Consider the following 23,049-nt stretch of genomic DNA (forward strand, 5'->3'; position numbering starts at 1 on the left):
GATCTCCAAATGCGACAATGCGCCCACAGACTATTCCATCCAAGTCTGCGCTCTAAAATGTCACTTCTTCTTGAGCTTGGCAGTGTGTCCAAACAGCAGTTTCCCACCATATATGGGGTATCTGCATACTCAGGAGAAACTACACAATAAATTTTAGCATCCATTTTCTCTTACTACAATTGTGGAAGTGAAATAAGTTTGTGGTTCTAACAACATTTTTTTGGAAAAAATAATTATATATATATATATATATATATGTGTGTGTATATATATATATATATATATATATATATATATATAATATAAATTGTAATTTTTTTTTTTTTTTCATTTTTACAGTTCGGCGTTGTAAAATTCTGAGAAGCGCCTGGGGGCTCAAGCTGCTCACCACACATCTAAATAAATTTCATCAGGGGTCTAGCTTCCTCATAGCCTCAGGGCTACATTTCCACTAACCAATAATTGAAGACAAGTATTCTCAATTAAACAGTCCACCCGCCTAATATGCAAAAGACTTATTCATTGGGATTCTATATGCCAAGAAAGATTGTATTAACCCCTTCTTGACCGATGACGTATCTTTAAGTCATCAGCAGTGTCCCTGCCTTTGATGCTGCCTTTAGTTAGCCATCAAGTGCCTCTAAGGCCCCCTTCACCCATCCATGGAAAAAACGCACATGTTGAATGGTCCATTTTGTCCTTCTGTGTGTACATGTGTGTCATCCTTGTGCTTTTTGTGTCACACAGAGGGTAGCGTGAGGGACCGCGGCAGTGTTACTGCACAAGGGCAATCGGGATGAGCTGGGTAAAGCGCAAAAATTGGCACATCTAATGGATGTGCTACTTCTAGGTGGCTGTGGGCTGCTATTTTTAGACTAGTAAGGTCTGAATAGCCATGGGCCTTTCCAGCCTGGTAATACCGGCTTCCAGCTGTGTGCTTTACCTTGGTTAGTTATCAAAAATAGGGGGGACCGCACATCATTTTTTTTTTTAATTAAATAAATTTAATCACATAAAAAAGTATGAGATCTTCTCTATTATTATATTATTATATATACCTATAGCCAAGGTACAGCAGACAGCTAAGGGCTACAGCGGTTGACCTGGTTAATAGAGATGAGCGAACCGGTCCCGGTTCGGCTCGAGGTCGGTTCACCGAACGGGGGTCCCGTTCGAGTTCGATTCGTCGAACGTTCGACGAACCGAACTCGAACCTATAGGCTATAATGGGAGGCAATCACAAACACATAAAAATGCATTATAAATGTACACAAACAGTTAATAAACATTGCCATAACACTTACCGTTCCCCGCGATCCCTTCTGCACTCTGTCTCCTGCCGCTATTCCATCCGATGATCGCTGAATCCTCCCGTGACCGGCACTTCCAGCAGAGATGCAGGACCTATCGTGACGTCAAAATAGCCATGTGACCAGTCACGTGGCTATTATCTCATTGGCTACAGACTGGTCACATGACTATGACGCGTCATGTAGGACCTGCGAGTGCATCTCTCCGGTACACGGTGCACATATGTGTATCGCCGTGTACCGGCGACATGCTCTAGCACACGGTCGACTCCCCGTTCCGTTAGGGACCGGCTGACACAGCCGGTCATTAACGGAGATCACCGTTGCCATAGCAATGCAGTTAGCGGTGACGTCACCGCTAACCGCAGCTCCGAGAGCACCGTTGCTATGGTAACGCGTCTGTCAGCGTTACCGCTGTTACCGCTGACAGCCAGCACTGATCACTCACGGAGTGAAGGCTGCACGCTGCTTCCCGATTGTAGTGAGGATTGTACTGAGGATGAGGTTCCCCAGCCCCAAGTGTTGAGCTGGTGAACCTCATCCTCACTACAATCGTCACTACTACTACACTAGTGAGGATTGTAGTGAGGATGAGGTTCCCCAGCCCCAAGTGATGGGCTGGTGAACCTCATCCTCACTACAATCGTCACTACTACTACACTAATGAGGATTGTACTGAGGATGAGGTTCCCCAGCCCCAAGTGATGGGCTGGTGAACCTCATCCTCACTACAATCGTCACTACTACTACACTAGAAAGAAAGAAGACAGAAGAGCAGGATCGTGGAGGGCTGACAGGGGGTAATAAAGATGGAGTCTCTAATGTGTCTGTGTATTTATTTCTATTAAAGTATTTTTTCTCTGTGTGGTGTCTTTTTTTTAACCCTTTATTGGAGATTCTTAATGGCCGGGTCAAACGTGCCTGACATTAAGAATCTCTGGCTTAATACTGGCTAGTAAAACAAAGCCAGTATTAACTCATGATTACCCAACAAGCCACCCGGCTCCAGGGCTGTTGGAAGAGTTGGATACAGCGCCAGATGATGGCGCTTCTATGAGAGCGCCATTTTCTGGGACGGCTGCGGACTGAAATCCGCAGCAGAGGCGCCCAGAAACCTCGGGCTAACCTGTGCTGCGGATTCCAATCCCCAGCTGCCTAGTTGTACCCGGCTGGACACAAAAATGGGGCGAAGCCCACGTCATTTGTTTTTTAATTATTTCATGAAATAAGTGAAATAATTAAAAAAAAATGGGCTTCCCTATATTTTTGGTTCCCAGCCGGGTACAAATAGGCAACTGGGGGTTGGAGGCAGCCCGTGGCTGCCTGCTGTACCTGGCTAGCATACAAAAATATGGCGAAGCCCACGTCATTTTTTTGGTGGGCAAAAAACTTCTGCATACAGTCCTGGATGGAGTATGCTGAGCCTTGTAGTTCTGCAGCTGCTGTCTGCTCTTCTCCATACAGACAGACAGCAGCTGCAGAACTACAAGGCTCAGCATACTCCATCCAGGACTGTATGCAGAAGTTTTTTGCCCCCTGAAAAAATTATGTGGGCTTCGCCATATTTTTGTATGCTAGCCAGGTACAGCAGGCAGGTACGGCTGCCCCCAACCCCCAGTTGCCTATTTGTACCCAGCTGGGAACCAAAAATAAAGGGAAGCCCTTTTTTTATTATTTCATGAATTTCATGAAATAATTAGAAAACAAATGACGTAGGCTTCGCCCCATTTTTGTGTCCAGCCAGGTACAACTAGGCAGCTGGGGATTGGAATCCGCAGCACAGGTTGGCCTGAGCTTTCTGGGCCCCACTGCTGCGAATTGCAGTCTGCAGCAGCCTCAGAAAATGGCACTTTCATAGAAGCGCCATCTTCTGGTGCTGTATCCAACTCTTCCAGCACCTGCCTGCTATACCTGGCTAGCATACAAAAATATGGCGAAGCTCACATCCTTTTTTTTGTAGTTTTTTGGCAAAAAAAAAAAAAATGCTTCCCTGGATTTTCCATTGCCAGTGAAGGTAACACCAAGCAGTGGGGGTTAGCAGCCAGTAGCTGCTTGGATTACCCTTAGCTAGCAATACAAAAAATGCAGCGGGAGCCCATATATATTTTTTTTAATTATTTATTTAAATAACTAAAAATAAAATGGGCTTCCCTGTATTTTGATTGCTGGACATCACAGTGCTGTAAAAATAAATCTTTAAAAAAATGACGTAGCGCTCCGCGGTATTTTTGATTCTCAGCAGATAAAGCAGACAGCTATGGGTTGCCACCCCCATCTGCCTGCCGTTACCTTGGTTGGCAATCAAAATACAGGGAAGCCCATTAATTTTTTCTATTTAAAAAAGTAAAAAAAAAAAATGACGTTGGGTCCCCCCATTTTTGATAGCCAGCTAGGGTAAAGCAGACGGCTGTAGCCTGAAAACCACAGCTGGCAGCTTTACCGTGGTTGGGGATCCAATGTGGAGCTCCCCTCAGGCTCTTTTTTATAATTATTTTATAAATATTAATAATTACACAATAAAAGTAGGGTCCCCCCCAAATTGGATCACCAGCCAAGGTAAAGCGGACAGCTGTGGTCTGGCATTCTCAGGGTGGGAAGGTCCATAGTTATTGGGCCTTCACAGCCTAAAAATAGCAGGCCGCAGGCACCCCAGACGTGGCGCATCCACTAGATGCGCCAATCCTGGCGCTTCACCCCAACTCATCCCGTCCGTGCCCTGGTGCAGTGGCAAACGGGGTAATAAATCGGGTTGATACTAGCTGTAAAGTCACCTGAGATCAAGCCCAGCAGTTTGTGATGTCATGGCGTCTATTAGATACCCAACATCATAAACTGTCAGTACTAACAAAAAAAAAAAAAATCGACAAAAGAAATTTATTTGAAAAAACAGTCCCCAAAACATTTCCTCTTTCACCAATTTATTGTAAGAAAAAAAATAAAGGGGTCCCACGACGACTCTGGACCGTCTAGAATATGGGGGGGAGACACTCAGGGAACGTATCCCCCATTTTCTAGGAGTGCGGACCCTTCATGTGAGGAGTGTGGGTGCAATGAATCTGCACTCACTCTCCCCGGGTCCACAGCAGCAGAGTCCATGTCGTAATGGTTGCTACCAAAGCTGCAATGCCCTGCTCATGAGGTAAGGGCATGCCTAATCAGGAGAACTACTGTAGATGAAGCTCTGCTCACTGGTATATAGGTGCTCAGAGGTAATAATAGATAAAATTAGTGAGTAACCTTGGCACTCTAAATCTCCCAGACTAAGTCAGTAAGTCACAACGGATAGTAATGCAAAATCACTCTTTATTGGTCCGTATTAAGAAAATTTTTTTTTCATAAGCATATATGTTTTTGTCCAAAACAAGTTACAAATGACGTTTCGGCCTGAGCCTTCGTCAGATTGGACTTATCTGCTTGTAATCATGAAAAATGACAATAATCAGTATCACATAAGAGTGAGAGAACAATAACATAAACTCGAACAATGTAGAGGTACAATTGGGATGCAGCAAAAAAATTGCAACACAGCAAGAAATGAAACACATGATACAAATGTCATAATACAGTACAAGGACAATATAGTAATGACAAATATGGGGTCAGAGTAGGCTTAGACAGCTCTGGTACGAAAGAGATGTCAATCATAAAGTAACATGTGCAGTAGGTGTAGAGCTACAGTATGCATGGCAGAGCTAATGGGTAGACTGACCATAGAAAAAGAACGGAGAAAAAGTGGAGAAAAAGTGGAGAAAAAGTGGAGAAAAAGTGGAGAAAAAGTGGAGAAAAAAAATGGAGAAAAAGTGGAGAAAAAGTGGAGAAAAAGTGGAGAAAAAGATGGAGAAAAAGATGGAGAAAAAGTGGAGAAAAAGTGGAGAAAAAGTGGAGAAAAAGTGGAGTAAAAATGGAGAAAAAGTGGAGAAAAAGTGGAGAAAAAAATGTAGAAAAAGTGGAGAAAAAGTGGAGAAAAAGTGGAGAAAAAGTGGAGGAAAAAGTGGAGGAAAAAGTGGAGAAAAAGTGGAGAAAAAGTGGAGAAAAAGTGAAGAAAAAGTGGAGAAAAAGTGGAGAAGAAATGTAGAAAAAAATGTAGAAAAAGTGGAGACAAAATGTAGAAAAAGTGGAGAAAAAGTGGAGCACCCTTTGGTGCCTTTCATGTGGCACTAAGGGGTGCTTAGCTTTGTATTTAGCCAAAAAAATGAAAAAAAAAATGACGTAGGGTTCCCCCTAGTTTTGTAGCCAGCTAGGGTAAAGCAGACGGCTGTAGCCTGCAGACCACAGCTGGCAACCTCACCTTGGCTGGTAATCCAAAACTGAGGGCACCCCACGCTGTTATTTTAAATTAAATAAATAATTTAAAAAAAAAAACACGTAGGGGTCCCCCAAGATTGGATCACCAGCCAAGGTAAAGCAGACAGCTGGGGCCTGATATTCTCAGACTAGGGAGGTCCATGGTTATTGGACTCTCCCCAGCCTAAAAATAGCAGGCCGCAGCCGCCCCAGAAGTGGCGCATCCATTAGATGCGCCAATCCTGGTGCTTCGCCCCAGCTCATCCCGCGCCCTGGTGCGGTGGCAAACGGGGTAATATATGGGGTTAATACCAGATGTGTAATGTCACCTGGCATCAAGCCCTGGGGTTGGTGAGGTCAGGCGTCTATCAGATACCCGACATCACCAACCCAGTCAGTAATAAAAAAAATAGACGACAAACACATTTTTATTTGAAAAAACACTCCCCAAAACATTCCCTCTTTAACCAATTTATTAGAATGAAAAACAAATCCAGGTCTGCTGTAATCCAAGGGGTTGCCATGACGATCCACACTGTCCCAGTCAATGAAGAGCAGGATGTTCCCCATTGGCTGGGAGAGCAGTGCAGTGACCTGAGCTAACATCAATGGGTCAGCCCAGGTCACTGCAGGGCATGACAAGTGCTGCTGTCAGCGAGGTACATTACCTGCGCTGATCTCCAGCACACTGACAGCCCCTGTCACTGAGTTCAATGACCGGCGCCTTCACACCAAGTATCGCGAGAGGCCCGTGACGTCACCGCTAGTCAGTCTCGGGTCGGAAGCGAGAGGTGATGTGACAAGCGGCGGCCATGGAGGACAGTGACAGCGCTGAGGTCGGGATGGCGGGACTTCATCACCGCAGGTAAGCCGAGCGGGACCATGTGTGTGTGTGTGTGTGTATGTGAGTATGTGTGTGTGTGTGTGTGTGTGTGTGTGTGAGTGTGTGTGTACATGCCGCGTGCAGGAGGGGGCGGAGTGAGCTGAGCGGGGAAGTGTGTGCTTCCTGCACGTAACTAGGATAAACATCGGGTTACTAACCAAAGCGCTTTGGTTGGATACCCGATGTTTATCTTGGTTACCAGCTTCTGGCAGGCTGCCAGCGATGGCTCCTGCACACTGTAGCTGTAAAAAGCCCTGCTTTTTGCTGCTAGAACCGTTCTCGAACGTATCTAGAACTATCGAGCTTTTGCAAAAAGCTCGAGTTCTAGTTCGATCTCGAACAGCCCCCAAAATCACTCGAGCCTAGAACTGGAGAACCTCGAACCTAGAACCGCGCTCAACTCTACTGGTTAAATCCATATGTGTGCAGTCACTCTATGTGACTGTAGACCTGTGAGTCCACACTTTGTGCGCTTTGAGGATTTGACGGTGTCAAAGTCAGTAACAGTGGCCACATTCTGACTAGATGAGCGCGGTCTCGTTCTCTCAACAGGTTCATTTTTCAGGCGACTTCCGCTCTCTTAATAGCAGACATAGGAAAAAGATGCTGGTGATGCAAAAACGACAGCTAAATAGATGTCTGAGTCAATTCAGGAAAAAAATTGCAAGCTTATTCCTGAAGTGACCTTGAGAAAGAAAACAAACTGCAGTGGTGGATTAAAAAGCACCATGTGCCATTGAACAGAAACACAGTGTTTCAGGAGTTTAGTGATTTGGAGAGTTTCCGCTAAATTTCTGCTCCAAAAAAACTCCTTGAAATATTATGTGTGCACATAGCCTAATGCCGGCTTCACACGGTACGATCTACCGTGCGATCACACGAGCAATCGTACCCGCCCCCGTCGTTTGTGCGTCACGGGCAATTAGTTGCCCGTGGCGCACAAAGTCGGTAACCCCCCGTCACACGCACTTACCTGCTGAGCAACTTCGCTGTGGGCGGTGAACATCCTCTTCCTGAAGTGGGAGGGACGTTCGGCGTCACAGCGACGTCACACAGCGGCCGGCCAATAGAAGCGGAGGGGCGAAGATGAGCAGGATGTAAACATCCCGCCCACCTTCTTCCTACCGCATTGCCGTTGGGACGCAGGTAAGCTGTGTTCATGATTCCCGAGGTGTCACAAGGAGCGATGTGTGCTGCCTCGGGAACGATGAACAACCGGAGCACAGAAGAAGAACCGACTTTTTGAAAATGAGCAACGTGTCAAGGAGCAATGATAAGGTCAGTATTTTTGCTCATTCACCGTCGCTCATAGCTGTCATACGCTACGATATATCAAACGATGGCGGATGTGCGTCACTTACGACGTGACCCTGCCGACATATCGCCCGATATATCATACCATGTGACGCCGGCAAAACTGTTGCCAAATTTGAGTTTTTCAGACTAGGTAGAGGTGAAAGGTAAGATGAAATTCTTTGTAAAATACATCCAGCAGGAATTGAACTTACAGTCTTGTAGAAAAAAAATATGAGCGGTGCCACTTCTGGAAACTGAAAGAATCGAGAAGCATCCAGTATTTGAACTATTTAGGCAAGAACATTAGAACATTAGGACACCAAAAATTTTAAGTTTCAATCAATCATCTAACTTTGCCAGATGTAGCACTCTTAATTCACTTATTTACATATCTAGTTAGAAAAAGTAGATAGTAATGTGAATAAACAGTGCTCGCATATTCTACATTTGTCCATCATGATCACCACTATTCGGTCAATTATACTCCATTGGTTGAAGGCTATACGTGCATTGAATTATTTCACTTTCTTTGGAAAACAGCTCCACCCTTCTCAATATCCTTTTGCTTCATATTGTGAAAATGTTCTTGCCAGGGCTTGATGGTTCCTCTAATAAAAATAATTGAGCTTCTGGTGATTATTTTTATTGTTTTTAGGAATGCGTCCCAGAGAATCTGGAATTAAAGCTGAAGATATTTTCTGAGATAGATCGTCACATCAGCGATTCAGCCATAATAAGCAGCTCAACGTCTTGCCTCGCACCAACAAAAATGTTTAATGGACTCCAACATGTCAAGAACTGCATAGTTGCACATCCCGTGAGTTCCCAACATATCAACTAGTTTGGTAGATAAACCCTGTGATTTTTACATATATTAAAATGGTATAATTTTGTTTAATAGTCTGTCTAGGAGCCGGGGAACTGCATGACGCTTGGGTGTTTTTTAGAGCCTCCTAGCTGGTGTTGGCCCAAATTTAGAAAAAGGTTAAAATTTAATTCATGATAAAACAACACTGTAGGATATCTAAAGCTGGGTTCACACTAAGCGACAGCGACAACGACGTCGCTGTTACGTCACCATTTTCTGTGACGTAACAGCGACCTTGTAAGTCGCTGTTATGATCGCTGCTTAGCTGTCAAACACAGCAGAAGCAGCAGCGATCATAACGTCGCTGTGCTATATGTGCAGAGAGCAGGGAGCCGCGCTTAGCGCTGGCTCCTTGCTCTCCTAGGTACAGTACACATCGGGTTAATTACCCGATGTGTGCTGCAGCTACATGTCACAGTGCAGAGAGCAGGGAGCCGCGCACACTGCTTAGCGCTGGCTCCTTGCTCTCCTTGCTACAGTATACATCGGGTTAATTACCCGATGTGTACTGCAGCCACATGTGCACAGAGCAGGAGCCAGCACTGGCAGCAAGGGCGGAGGCTGGTAACGAAGGTAAATATCGGGTAACCAGGGAAAGGGCTTTCCCTTGGTTACCCAATGTTTACACTGGTTACAGCTTACCGCAGCTGCCAGACGCCGGCTCCTGCTCCCTGCTCGCTTCATTTCGTCGCTCTCTCGCTGTCACACACAGCGATGTGTGTGTCACAGCGGGAGAGTGACGACTAAAAAATGAAGCTGATAGGAAAGAGGGGCGTGCACACTAATTAGAGGGCGAGGTGCTAGTGAATGGGTAAAACCCTTCAATATACAAGTAGAGGTACACTGCACACTCAATGTGATAAATAATGTATTAATTTTATTGAAAATTCAAAAAAACCTTGCAAAGGAATTGAACTAAAGACAGAAAATAGCTCTGACGTTGCGGCCACAGGCCTTGTTCACAGAGTCTGTCACTAATAGTTCTGTATTCCAGGGAGAATGCTGAATCAATATAGACGTGGTAGTTACATATAGGGTATGGATGGGATACCAGGAACGCCTGGGATGTATTTTCTGAGCCTGTGTGGACGCCAGCACTCACGTGCCTTGGCTGTATAGGACGGCCAATACAGCCAAGGCACGTGAGTGCTGGCGTCCACACAGGCTCAGAAAATACATCCCAGGCGTTCCTGGTATCCCATCCATACCCTATATGTAACTACCACGTCTATATTGATTCAGCATTCTCCCTGGAATACAGAACTATTAGTGACAGACTCTGTGAACAAGGCCTGTGGCCGCAACGTCAGAGCTATTTTCTGTCTTTAGTTCAATTCCTTTGCAAGGTTTTTTTGAATTTTCAATAAAATTAATACATTAAAAAATGAAGCTGGACATTCAGCAACGACCGGCGACCTCACAGCAGGGGCCAGGTCGTTGCTGGATGTCACACACAGCGACAGCGACGGGACGTCGCTGCAACGTCACAGAAAATGGTGACGTAGCAGCGACGTCGTTGTCGTTGTCGCTGTGTGTGACACCAGCTTAAAGTTGTCCATTGAGGAAACCCATATAGATCAGATAAAATGCTAATGAGATGATGGCTGTAACGAATAGGGATGATCGAATATCTCAAATATTCGGCTTCGCGAATATTCGACAAATAGGTCGCCGCTATGCGAATATTCCCATGCTCAATGGAAGTCTATGGGAATCCCGAATAGTTCCAAATAGTCGTTATTCGGGTTTCCCATAGACTTACATTGCGCATCGAATATTCGCAAATAGTCGAATAGCGGCGACCTATTCGGCAAATATTTGCGAAGCCGAATATTTGAGGTATTCGGTCATCCATAGTAACGAACCATCATCAACTTGGTGAGTGAAACCAATGAATGTTCACAATTGTTCAAAAACATCAGAGAGCGCACAGTTTAGGGCAACGGCTGATCCAAAAATATCAATCTCCAGGAGAGAACTGTCCACAGTCAAGCAGATATCCAGGCGGCGGTGCAGCAATGGACTCTTTAAAATAGAAGTGGAAGACTTGAGAAACCAGTGATCAAATTATTACACACTAAAACATTTCTACAACAGTGAGAGTGATTTTCCAAGTGTGCAGAAATTTGATAGCTGAATAAATATTACATTAGGAATGACTTCAAGTTCCATAGAAAAAAAAACTACTATTCTCAGTAATTGTTATTTTATGGCAAAGGAGTCCATGCAACTTGGATGGCTGCCAGTTTCCCATTTGTTTGCCGACATCTTTCACTTTCATCATCCCAAGCAAAGTACGCTTATGTTCGCAAAAGGGAAGAGTAATAAGCCGCTGCCAAACGCCTATGATAGTGAGTTGTCATCCTTCAGAACAAAGAATCTGATGTGTTGAAATCCAATATCCCTGATCCGTATTTAACCTCATTTGCCATTGATGGTTTGGGAAACACCAATAAACAGTAGACATTTCTGCAGAAGTTCAGTTGATGCTGACTAGAGATGAGCAGATCGCTTTGTACAACCCCAATGCTCTGTCCAGGTCAGTGCTTTCTGGCCGGGGAAAAAAGTTGTACAAATTCCTGAGCTTCTGGGTTTCCTCGGTGCAGAGTTCGATTCGCTGGACTCGTGGGATGACATCTGTGTGGCACAAAGCTGACGTCTCGCCAGCCCGGCTAATCATTAGCGTGGGATCCCAGAGGGTGAGGAAATTTGTGCAACTTCTGTCCACAGCCTGAAAGCACTGAGCTGAACGGTGAACCGAGGTGGCATGAATCGATCTGCTCATATTTAATGCTGACCTGATGTGTATGGCCTCCTATTAAAAAGAAGAAATATTTCAACAGCTATAGATGTTAATTGTGTATGTAGCTAAGTATATGACAAAATTTAGAATATTCTGTACCAATCTAAAAAAGACTGATGGAATGGAGCATATTTCACTAACTGGTATCACTTTTAATTAGGACTATATCAACTCAAATTATCTGCAACTGTAGATTTGACATGGACCGCACATCCAATTATTAAAGGGAATCTGTCACCAGGATTTTTTCAATGAAAGCTGAGGACAGCGTGCTGCAAGGGTTAATAAAAAAATACAACTGTGCTTCTCTTATCTGTGCAAGCTATTGTTTATCTAAACTGTTTTATCTATTGCCCTTTGATTAACATTGGTTTGACTCCTCAGCTCCTGCAAGGCAGTCCCACACACCCCCTACTGTGATTGACACCTCACAGTCAATGCTCCCTCTCTATTGAGAGCCTGGTGTGGGCAAGGATACCTCCCAGCTCTGCTAAACTAAATTAGATACTGTAAATTCAGAATGGCTGCACACAGTGATCTAAGTTAAACATGGTTAGTTTCAGAAACTCTTTGCCTACAACATGCTGCACAAATCTGCTGACAGATTCCCTTTAAGTATTCATTAACCCTAGAACGCGCAACCATAGAAATCTACAATAGAAAACAAGTAACCTAGCAGGTCTACGAGGCCCCAGGTATGCATTCTAGGGTTAATGAAAATGAGGTTTTCTTTTTTATTTAAGTTTATAATTTGACAGCATGGCAAATTCTTTAGGTGAGGCAATTGTATATCTAGATTAGCACTGCATGGTGACCACCAGGAATGAGAGACCTAGGTGCCCAACAACAACCTTGCTGCCTCCGGGCCACCCCAGCCCACAGGCCCAGCACCACAGCAAGATACGCTGCCACACAAAGTTAAAGGATGACAAAAACTAATTTTTCCATTTGGTCTAAGTCAACAAATTGAGCGTGAAAAGGTGGATGAGTTTTGGCAGTCTTTTGTGAAGGCCAGAGTCACACTTCCGAGTCTTGCATTGCTTCACCTGGCATGGCCTGCCGCTCTACAGACAGGAGCGTGTCAGCTGCATAGAAATTCATGCAGCTGATCCGCCCCTGTGCGGCTGTGCCGGGTGAAGTGATGCAAGACCTGCGTGAATCACTCGCAAGTGTGAGTCCAGCCTAAGTTAAAGATATATGGGCCAAATGGATGCATTGCTGGAACCAAGGCTAAACAGAAAAAAATACATAATATAAAAATACAACAAAACAAAGTTTGCCTGGCTGCAGGGATGCTACTGGGTACCAGAAACACTTTAGCTGTGGTCACCATGCATGCTGATCTATGTAACTTGGCAGTGGCAGCTACACATTAAACGTAGCTGTGCTGTTCAGCTCCATTCAATGTATACATCCAGTCATCTCAGCAGTTAATGACAGCTGATCAGTAGGGGTGCAGTGTGTGGTACACCCACCAATCTGATATTGGTGACCTAACCTAAGGATAGGTCATTAATATTTTATGCCAGGACAACACTTTAAGCTAATTCTTACGGGAGCATAATTATGGGCTAAACAAGGGGATCCGTAAATACTCATTAATACTAAATTAATCAGGTATGCACCAAATATATGATATATCAAATTGGAAAAACTAGGGGACCATACAAAGTGCACTGAAAACCTAAATAGAAAAAATCATTTTTTTTATTGAAAATAACTTTAAAATATTAAATAAATAGACATAACCATAGCTAGTACAGTAGCTCCATGATTCCAGCACCAAACAGGGTATGAACAATAATATCAACACAGTAAATCGGATGATCTTACATATAAGGCATGAAAATCGGAGCGAGTGGAATGCGATGTTTTATCGCATTCCACTCTGACCAATTAATGTGTCAGCACCCATGAGCGATTATTTTCTCAGCCCTAATCGGACCGAGAAAACCGTTGCAGCATGCTGCGGGTGCAATGCGATCCTTGTTTCTCTCGCACCCATTCAAGTCTATGGGGCGAGAGAAAAATCGCACTGCACTTGCAGTACACCAGTGTACTGCGAGTGCAGAGCGAGAATGGCAATAAACTGGCAACGGAGGAGAGAGGGAGATAAATCCTCCTCATTGCACTTTATCTGGTGGTTACCCTGATACTCTATAGGTTGTCATATTCTAAGCATACTGTGCTTGGTCACTTTTGACTGTGAGCGGTTTCTTTATTGTAAGGCCTCTCTTTATGTGCTAATATTTAGTCTTTTTTTTTACTATGGACAGCTATTACTACAATTATATGTAAGATCATCCGATTTACACTGTTGATAATTGTTATGCTTGCAAGGCAAGCAAGGAATTAGCATACCCACTGGGCCACAGCATACAGAAAACCCAGAGGGGCTTGATTGCGGAACCATACCTGTTTTCTCCAGAGCCTCTAATGGTGAGGGTGTTGCACTGCAAGTGTGAGAGTGGGTGCTGCAATGTCTGGCCCCAGGGGTACAGACACAGAAAGTCTCTGAAGATTGGAACAGTAGCAGCCGGTGTCGTGGATTTGACCGGTATGGATAAATGCGGTATTAGCAGCCGAAGAGGATACTCGTGGCAGCGGGTACCGTGGTAGGCGGCTGGTGTGGATACATGCAGCAGCTAGTATCGTTGTAGCTGGCCAACGTGGATAATTGTAGCAGCAGCAGATTAGAAGTAAATATGAGTCAGCAGCAGAATATAACTCAGTAACAGCAGCACCAAAGACCTGAGAACTAGAAATGTAACTAACTCATTGCTCAGGCACCTCCCTTAAGGAGAAGGTGCCTTAAATACTTAATGCCTCAGAGTTGACCCGAATGGCACTTCTGGGTCAAAGTGTGCTGGTTCTTTAAGAAAAGGGGCATGTCCGCATCCTTCGGGCAGTCCCAGGATGACTGTGTGGTGTTTGCAGTCTCTGGGAGACAGCAGCATGGAGCAGGGAGGAGGCAGCAACCGCTGGGTGGCTAGGAAGGTGAAATGAACAGTGTCCCCACCAGGACTCAGGACAGTCCTGGGATGCTGGCATGGGCGTTACAATATTATTGTTAATATGCTCTTTGGTGCTAGCCCCTGGAGATACTAGCTATGGTTATGTCTTTTTATTTATTATTGTAAAGTTATTTTCAATAAAAATTGAATTTTAACTGTTTAGGGTTTCAGTGCACTTTGTATGGTCCCCTAGTTTTTCCACTAGCAGACTCGTTCAATATAACTTAGAGGATCCTTTGGAAGTCTAGTCTGACTATGTGCAAATATGGATAATAATGACTTAAGGGTTAATACTTGGTCTCTTTTTTTTTCCTGATAAACAGGTGAATCCACCGTATTATGTTCCTCTGGTTGAATTGGTTCCCCACCCACAGACAGAACCAGTCACAGTGGAGAGAACATATTCTCTCATGAAGAAAATTGGTCAGTCACCTGTAAAATTAATGAAAGAGACTGATGGGTTTGTGTTGAATCGACTCCAGTTTGCAGTGATTAGCGAAGCATGGAGACTTGTCCAGGTAAAATATATGCACAGTAGACCACATTCAGCGTGCTGCAAAATAATGTAATGTGATATCATATGTTCCGCTGATCTATGAGAACATACAGTGGGTATGGAAAGTATTCAGACCCCTTTAAATTTTTCCCTCTGTTTCATTGCAGCCATTTGGTAAATTCAAAAATGTTCATTTTTTTTTTCTCAAAAATGTATACCCTGCACCCCATCTTGACAGAAAAAGAACCAAAAATGTAGACATTTTTGCAAATTTATTAAACAAGAAAAATGTCAAGAACTGAGCTCTGCAAGATCAGCAGCAAAGAAAACTGTGACTTTATCACAACCCAGTATACTACTGTAATTGATACATCACTGGAATCAGGGTCTCTTTCGCTACCTTATGCTTCTGTCAGATTAGATAGAAAAATCTGCTGACAGTTTTCGTTTAAATAAAATCCGTCAGTGAATGTAGATGTACATGTCCAGGTGGTCATTGTTACAATTTACTCAGGCGCTAGACTCAATGTTTCACATGCTGATATCATTGAGCTAACTACTGAAATTGATCTTGAATATTTATGACAGGTATGTTAAACTCATTTTCACCAAGGGCCATATCAGTATTATGGTTGCCTTCAAAGGGCCACTTGTAATTGTAAGGACTCATGCAGCTCTCCATACAACACAGTACGAGCATGGACTGCAATGCACAAACTAGCCAGGGGCTGCAAGAGAGCTGTCCCTGATAGTAGGTATGCACGAGAGCAGTTCCTGGGTGGTTGGGCTATACAAGAGCTGTCCCTGGGTAGTTGGGCTATATGACAGCTGTCACTGGGTAGTAGGGCTATATGACAGCTGTTCCTGGTTAGTAGGGCTATAAGTGAGATGTCCCTAGGTGTCCCTGGGTAGTAGTGCTATAAGAAAGCTGTCCCTGGGAAGTAGGGTTATAAGAGAGCTGTCCCTGGGTAGTAGAGCTATAAGAGAGCTGTCCTTGGGCAGTAGGACACTTTTCTTAGGTAATAGGGCTAAGACAGCTGTTATTGGGTATTAGATCTAATAGAACTGTTCTTGAGTAGTAGAGCTAAAAGAGCTGTCTCTGGGTAGTAGTGCTAAGAGCGCTCTCCCTGGGTAAAAAGGTAAGAGAGCTGACCCTGGGTAATAGGGTTAAGAATGCTGTCCCTGCTTGGTAGAGCTAAGAGCGCTGTTCCTGTGTTGTAGGGCTCAGAGCGCTGTCTCTGGGTTGTAGGTCTAATGGTGCTCTCCTTGGGTTGTAGGGCTAAAGACGTTGTTATTGGGTTGTAGGGCTAAGAGCACTGTCCCTGGGTTTTGGGCTAAGGGCACTGTCCCTGCGTTGTAGGCCTAAGGGCACTGTCCTTGGGTTGCAGGGTTATGGGAGCTGTCCTTGGGTTGTAGGGTTATTATGGGCACTGTGTCTGGGTGGTAGGTCTAAGGGAATTGTGCCTGGGTTGTAGGGCTAAGGAAGCTGTCCCTGGTTTGTAGGGCTAAGAATGCTGTCCCTTAGTTATAGGGTTAAGGACGCTGTTACTGGGTTGTAGGGCTAAGGACGCTGTACCTAGGTTGAAAGGCTAAGGGTGCTATCCCTGGGTTGTACGGCTGTGGGAGCTGTCCCTGAGTGGTAGGTATAAGGGCCCTGTCCCTGGGTTGTAGGGCTAAGGGCGCATCACTGGGTTGTAGGGCTAAAGGCGCTGTCCCAGACCTCAAAGTCAAAGATAGACTAAAGTCTCCCTAAACTAAGTATTGGCTGCATCTGCTCTAAATCAAAGATGGAACCTGCTCCCTTTGCTTTTGCCTTACCCTATGTTAAGTACTGGCAGCCTCCGGTTGATTTAAAGATTCAAAGATAGAACCTGCTACCAGGGCTTATGATAACTCTTTTGGTAATTGCCTGCTGACTGTGTCCTCTAGATGTCAAAGATCGCACCCGCTTGTTGACTTGGTGCTGCTCCCTCTACAAAGCACTGGCTGCATCTGCTCAGATTCCACAATGGCACTAGCTCCCTTTTTCTGGCTCCGACCCTCTTCTAAACACTGGCTGTGTTGACATAAAATGCAGCCAGTACGTATTAGGGGGGGGGTGACATCTTGGACTTTGAGTTTCAGCGCATACCTCCACACTGCTCTTCAAAGGGAATCTTTCACCCTTTTTAGTTTTTTTAGTTCTTGATATGGGCACGCAGATTGTATACTACCGAAACTATTCATACCGGTATGCCTCCTGGATGTTGGCTTGTTCTGTAAAAATCATATTTAATAGCTGTGAACTTACAGGCTATGGGGCGTGCGCTGCCCAGAAGATACGACTTCCCCCCGTTTTCATTATACAGGATTTCTCTTTGACGTCAGGTGCGTGGCTGGAAATCCCGCTGCTGCGCATTCTGCCTGCCGTCTGTCCTCTGCCCATCAAAATTTAAGACAGTGTCCACAGTAGAGCAGGACAGTGCAGAGGAGAGATGGCAGGCAGCAGATGCAGGATTTCCAGCCACGTACCTGACATCAAAGGGACATTAAAGACATTAAAGAGAAGGGGAGGAGAAATCTTGTATAATGAAGACCGTACGGGGGCCACATAAAATGATATGGCGAGTCAGACTTGGCCCATGGGCCTTGAGTTTGACACCCCTGATTTTTATGTCGAGAAGAGATTTTCCAGCAAAACATCTCAGTTCAATTGTAAGCCTTGTCTCCTCTGGATGCTAAGTCTGACTCGTGGCTTCATCTATTCTTTTACAGACCTCATTAGTTGTAATCTTTCTATTCATCCACAGTCTGTTTTTTTCCCTCGTCTTCATCTTCACATTATGAGGGTAATTCCAAAACCTATCAGGAATTCTGGGACCAATACATCATTTCTGACTCTTCATTTTTCTTCTGACCGAGCAAAGCTCTCTAAGGTTCGCACACTGCGTCTTTTTGACGCTGCGCTTTAGTGCGTTTTTGGCCGCTAAAAACGCACAAAAACGCATGCATTTTTGCCGCGATTTGGTGCGTTTTTGGCTGCGTTTTACTGCGTTTTTGACCTCTGCGTTTTGCTGCGTTTTTCCAATGCATTGCATGAGGGGAAAACGCAGAAAAACGCAGGAAAGAACTGACATGTCCATTTTTTTTTTTAAACTCAAAAACGCAGGTAAAAAAAACAGATGTGTGCGGACAGCAAAAATGAAAACTCATAGACTTTGCTGGGGAAGCAAAGTCCTGCAGTTTTGAGGCCAAAAACGCACCCGAAAAACGCGCAAAAACGCCGCGAAAAACGCACTGTGCGCACATAGCCTTACAGTGCCTACAAGTAGTATTCAACCCCCTGCAGATTTAGCAGGTTTTATAAGATGCAAATAAGTTAGAGCCTGCAAACTTCAAACAAGAGCAGGATTTATTAACAGATGCATAAATCTTACAAACCAACAAGTTATGTTGCTCAGTTAAATTTTAATAAATTTTCAACATAAAAGTGTGGGTCAATTATTATTCAACCCCTAGGTTTAATATTTTGTGGAATAACCCTTGTTTGCAATTACAGCTAATAATCGTCTTTTGTAAGACCTGATCAGGCCGGCACAGGTCTCTGGAGTTATCTTGGCCCACTCCTCCATGCAGATCTTCTCCAAGTTATCTAGGTTCTTTGGGTGTCTCATGTGGACTTTAATCTTGAGCTCCTTCCACAAGTTTTCAATTGGGTTAAGGTCAGGAGACTGTCTAGGCCACTGCAACACCTTCATTTTTTCCCTCTTGAACCAGGCCTTGGTTTTCTTGGCTGTGTGCTTTGGGTCGTTGTCTTGTTGGAAGATGAAATGACGACCCACCTTAAGATCCTTGATGGAGGAGCGGAGGTTCTTGGCCAAAATCTCCAGGTAGGCCGTGCTATCCATCTTCCCATGGATGCGGACCAGATGGCCAGGCCCCTTGGCTGAGAAACAGCCCCACAGCATGATGCTGCCACCACCATGCTTGACTGTAGGGATGGTATTCTTGGGGTCGTATGCAGTACCATCCAGTCTCCAAACGTCACGTGTGTGGTTGGCACCAATGATCTCGATCTTGGTCTCATCAGACCTCGAACCAGTCTGTCTCAGAGTCCTCCAAGTGATCATGAGCAAACTGTAGACGAGCCTTGACATGATGCTTTGAAAGTAAAGGTACCTTACGGGCTCGTCTGGAACGGAGACCATTGCGGTGGAGTACGTTACTTATGGTATTGACTGAAACCAATGTCCCCACTGCCATGACATCTTCCCGGCGCTCCTTCCTTGTTGTCCTTGGGTTAGCCTTGACTCTTCGGACAAGCCTGGCCTCGGCACGGGTGGAAACTTTCAAAGGCTGTCCAGGCCGTGGAAGGCTAACAGTAGTTTCATAAGCCTTCCACTTCGGGATGATGCTCCCAACAGTGGAGACAGGTAGGCCCAACTCCTTGGAAAGGGTTTTGTACCCCTTGCCAGCCTTGTGACCATCCACGATCTTGTCTCTGATGGCCTTGGAATGCTCCTTTGTCTTTCCCATGTTGACCAAGTATGAGTGCTGTTCACAAGTTTGGGGAGGGTCTTAATTAGTCAGAAAAGGCTGGAAAAAGAGATAATTAATCCAAACATGTGAAGCTCATTGTTCTTTGTGCCTGAAATACTTCTTAATACTTTAGGGGAACAAAACAGAATTCTTGTTGTTTGAGGGGATGAATAATAAATGACCCTCTGAATAAACTTTTCACAATTTAAAAAAAAAGAAATAACATTCTTTTTTGCTGCAGTGCATTTCACACTTCCAGGCTGATCTACAGTCCAAATGTCACAATGCCAAGTTAATTCCGAATGTGTAAACCTGCTAAGTCTGCAGGGGGTTGAATACTACTTGTAGGCACTGTATATCATGTCTCCATTATTTGGTGATGCATTTGACTGCTTACTTCTTTCTGGTAATATAATAATCCAAAGATGTCTACACTGTCGGCCAATGTGCCAGACAATTGTGTTCTTTGGCCTGAGAGTTAAATTTGAACAATATGTATTGGTGGCAAATGTTTCTCCGTCTTGTAGAATACGTTTCCAGTGTCTCTGACTTTCCAGAAGTCTCTTGTTTCTCTACAAGCTTTCCTAGACTCCGTTTCATTCATCAGACCCTTATCTCAGAACACCAGTGACTCCTGTGGACAAGTCAATCATCTATAAATACCGTCTGCTTTCTTGCCATGCGTTGTCGCTACAAGTAGGAACAATCTATCAGAAGTAAATTTATTTCTACATTTAAAAATCTAGCAATCTTCTCTTTTTTTTGGATAACTTTGACTTCAGAAGTTTTCTCCTGTCATCAAATAAACAGCCGAATTTCTTTGTTGGGGTATTTCCTCAGTGAAGTTGACTACCTTTCATCCATCCACTCTTTCAATGTCCTGAAGTTTATTTGCTGTCTAATCTGCCTAATATTTCTGTTGGTCATATCTCAAATAACTGCCTCCGGTCTTAGTCGTTAGAATTTCAGGTGTCCAAAATCATTGATTCTCATTTTGTTCACCGATCTTTACAGTATTTGGTTCATTTGTGAAGTTATTCTCCTGAGGAGAGGACTTGGGTACCAGCCTAAGATATCCATGCTGAGCGCTTGGTTAGGATATTCCATCATCTCCATTCTGAGAGACCGGGTCCTGAGGATCCGGTGGCCCCTCTTAAAGGGAGGGGTACTGTCACACGGAGTTTTGCACAAACATCACCGATTGTTATTGTGGCATTGGACTCTGTGCAAATTGCAGATTCTGACATTTTGCCCGATGGTTTCTCTGGTGACTGGGATCAACACAGGCAGACTCAGGCGTCGACCTTATGTGTGCTGATTCATAGGCAGATTAGGAAGAGTTTATCTATGCTAGTCTGCTTGCTTCTTTGATCATATGTTGTGGGGAGATCCATCACATCTGCTCCCCTCCTATTTATACTGTTGAAATACTTCTACCCATGCAAGCCATAGTTTATTCAGTAGTGGTCTGTGAGGTGTGGTGTGCAAGACTCTGTCTGGTGAAAGTTGTGTTTAGTGGTTCTTTTTGCTTAGTGTGTTTGTGGAGTTTTCCCCTGTTGTTTTGTACTTCCTTCCTGCTCTTGTTTTCCTCCAGAATCTCGTATTGTCTTATCCTGTGTGTGTGCGTGCTGGGTGACAGAGTTTTGTATTTTCCCTTTTGTGTCATTTTCTGTGGTTTCAACAGGGGGAATCAGATCAGGACTGGTCAGGAGCATGAAGGAGACTCAGGCCTCTCCACCATTAGGAGTACTCCTGAGAATAGGGATAGCATAATGCTCCGTAGCTTGAGGGCCAGCTTAGCAGCCCCAGTTCCCCACTATCCCAAAGTGATTGTGACAATAACCTTGTGTAACATACATGATAAAATCGATTCCCTCAAGACCAGCCAATCAAAGGACAGATATCCATGGCCAATGGCTTTAAAAGCTAGTGGCAATGGCAATAAAGAAGCCAATCAGTTACAAGTAATTGATGATGAAAGTTGAGCTGTCATTAATTACATGTTTGGAGTGCAAAAGAAGACATGCTCTAAAGGTGCGAATGGCGATCAGCTATTTATGAGCCTATTGGAGGTCATTTAATGACGTTTTTGGTCCTCAGACATTCTGTGTAAATGGAAGATCAATGTCATCAGCAGCTTATATTCTGTTGGCACAAGATGATGTGTTGCTGATAATTATTTTAATACCAACATACTCGTACAATCACCTGACGAACGAATACATTGCTAATTTTTCTAATGGTTGCTGGCATGTTAACCGATCAGCTTGTCCAAATGAGTTTTAGATATCAATAGTCTAACGAGATACATCTGCGTCCAAATTTGATATTTGTAAATAAAAATGGAATGATTTGCTCTTCCTGAAAGACTTCAATGACAAAATAGCAGCGTTTTAAAAACTTTACGTATTAAATAATGGTACCAGTATAATGAACATAGTGGAGACCAATAAACGTATGAACTAAATCCATGGTCTGTTCTCCCAGAGTCATAGATCTACTATAGCAGAAAGTCTTATTAGTTAATGGAACCATTAATGAGGAAAGCTTAAGTGAAGCAATCGATAGAGAAATATAAGACATACTGGTAAGTCCAGTGGGAGCCGCCCAGATGACTAGTTCCCTCTTCCTGTCTTATTGGTAAATTATGTTTTACGTTGCAGCATTTCAGAATAAAAGATAAAGTTGTCCTTGTTCTATGCTGTGTACGTATCTGTACAGCAAACCTGGTTAAGTAAGCTCTGGAAGATATAAACTGTCAGCTATCGGCTCCTTGTCAAATCTGCTATATTTTAAGAATTTCTTGAATAGATAGGCAAATAAACAATATTTGGGCCAGGTTCATGCAACCGTATTTTCGATCCTAGTGTGAACCAACAAATCACCAGATCGACTTGGACCCATGTTAGAATTAAGGCAGCGTTACACGGTACGATATATCGTGCGATATGTCATCGGGGTCACGGAATTCGTGACGCACATCCGGCATCGTTAGAGATGTCGTACCGTGTGACACCTCCGAACGACTGTTAACGAGCAAAAATACTCACCTTATCGTTGCTCGTTGACACGTTGTTCATTTCCATAATGTCGTTCCTCCTTCTGCGCGCAGGTTGTTCGTTGTTCACAACTTACCTGCGTCCCGCCGGCAATGAGTAAGGAAGGAGGTGGGCGGGATGTTACGTCCCGCTCATCTCCGCCCCTCAGCTTCTATTGGGCGGCCGCTGTGTGACGTCGCTGTGACGCCGAAGTCTCTCCCCCCTCAGGAAGAGGATGTTCGCCGCCGTGACAATGAGTTGCCCGTGACGCACAAACGAAGGGGGCGGGTGCGATCGCACGATAAATTGTTGCGTGTAACGCCGCCTTTAGAGTCTATCTGAGGAGACAATCGCATCATTTCTGAGTTTGATCCAATATTTGGATCGCAGCCGGCCATGCAAGTTAACGAGTGCCTGGATAACATCAGTCTGCACTTGGATGACATCTGCATTCAGTTTGATTTACGTGGACTGACACAGGAGAAGATGGAGTCATTCTTTTCTCCATCTTCTCCTCATCTGAGTGAATCGGAGCACAC

General features: G+C 44.3%; 1 protein-coding gene across 1 annotated transcript in view; it reads left to right on the top strand.

Annotated features, from left to right (window-relative positions):
- The window catches only part of CRYL1 (crystallin lambda 1), a 214,394-nt gene that overhangs the window by 139,492 nt on the left and 51,853 nt on the right, over window positions 1–23,049 (top strand). The window contains exons 4-5 of the mRNA XM_075334644.1: window positions 8,429–8,590; window positions 14,782–14,976. Coding sequence (XP_075190759.1) covers window positions 8,429–8,590; window positions 14,782–14,976 — 357 coding nt within the window. The remainder of the gene's footprint in view (window positions 1–8,428; window positions 8,591–14,781; window positions 14,977–23,049) is intronic.

This window comes from Anomaloglossus baeobatrachus, chromosome 2, assembly GCF_048569485.1.
Source record: "Anomaloglossus baeobatrachus isolate aAnoBae1 chromosome 2, aAnoBae1.hap1, whole genome shotgun sequence".
In the NCBI taxonomy this organism is placed as follows: Eukaryota; Metazoa; Chordata; class Amphibia; order Anura; family Aromobatidae; genus Anomaloglossus; species Anomaloglossus baeobatrachus.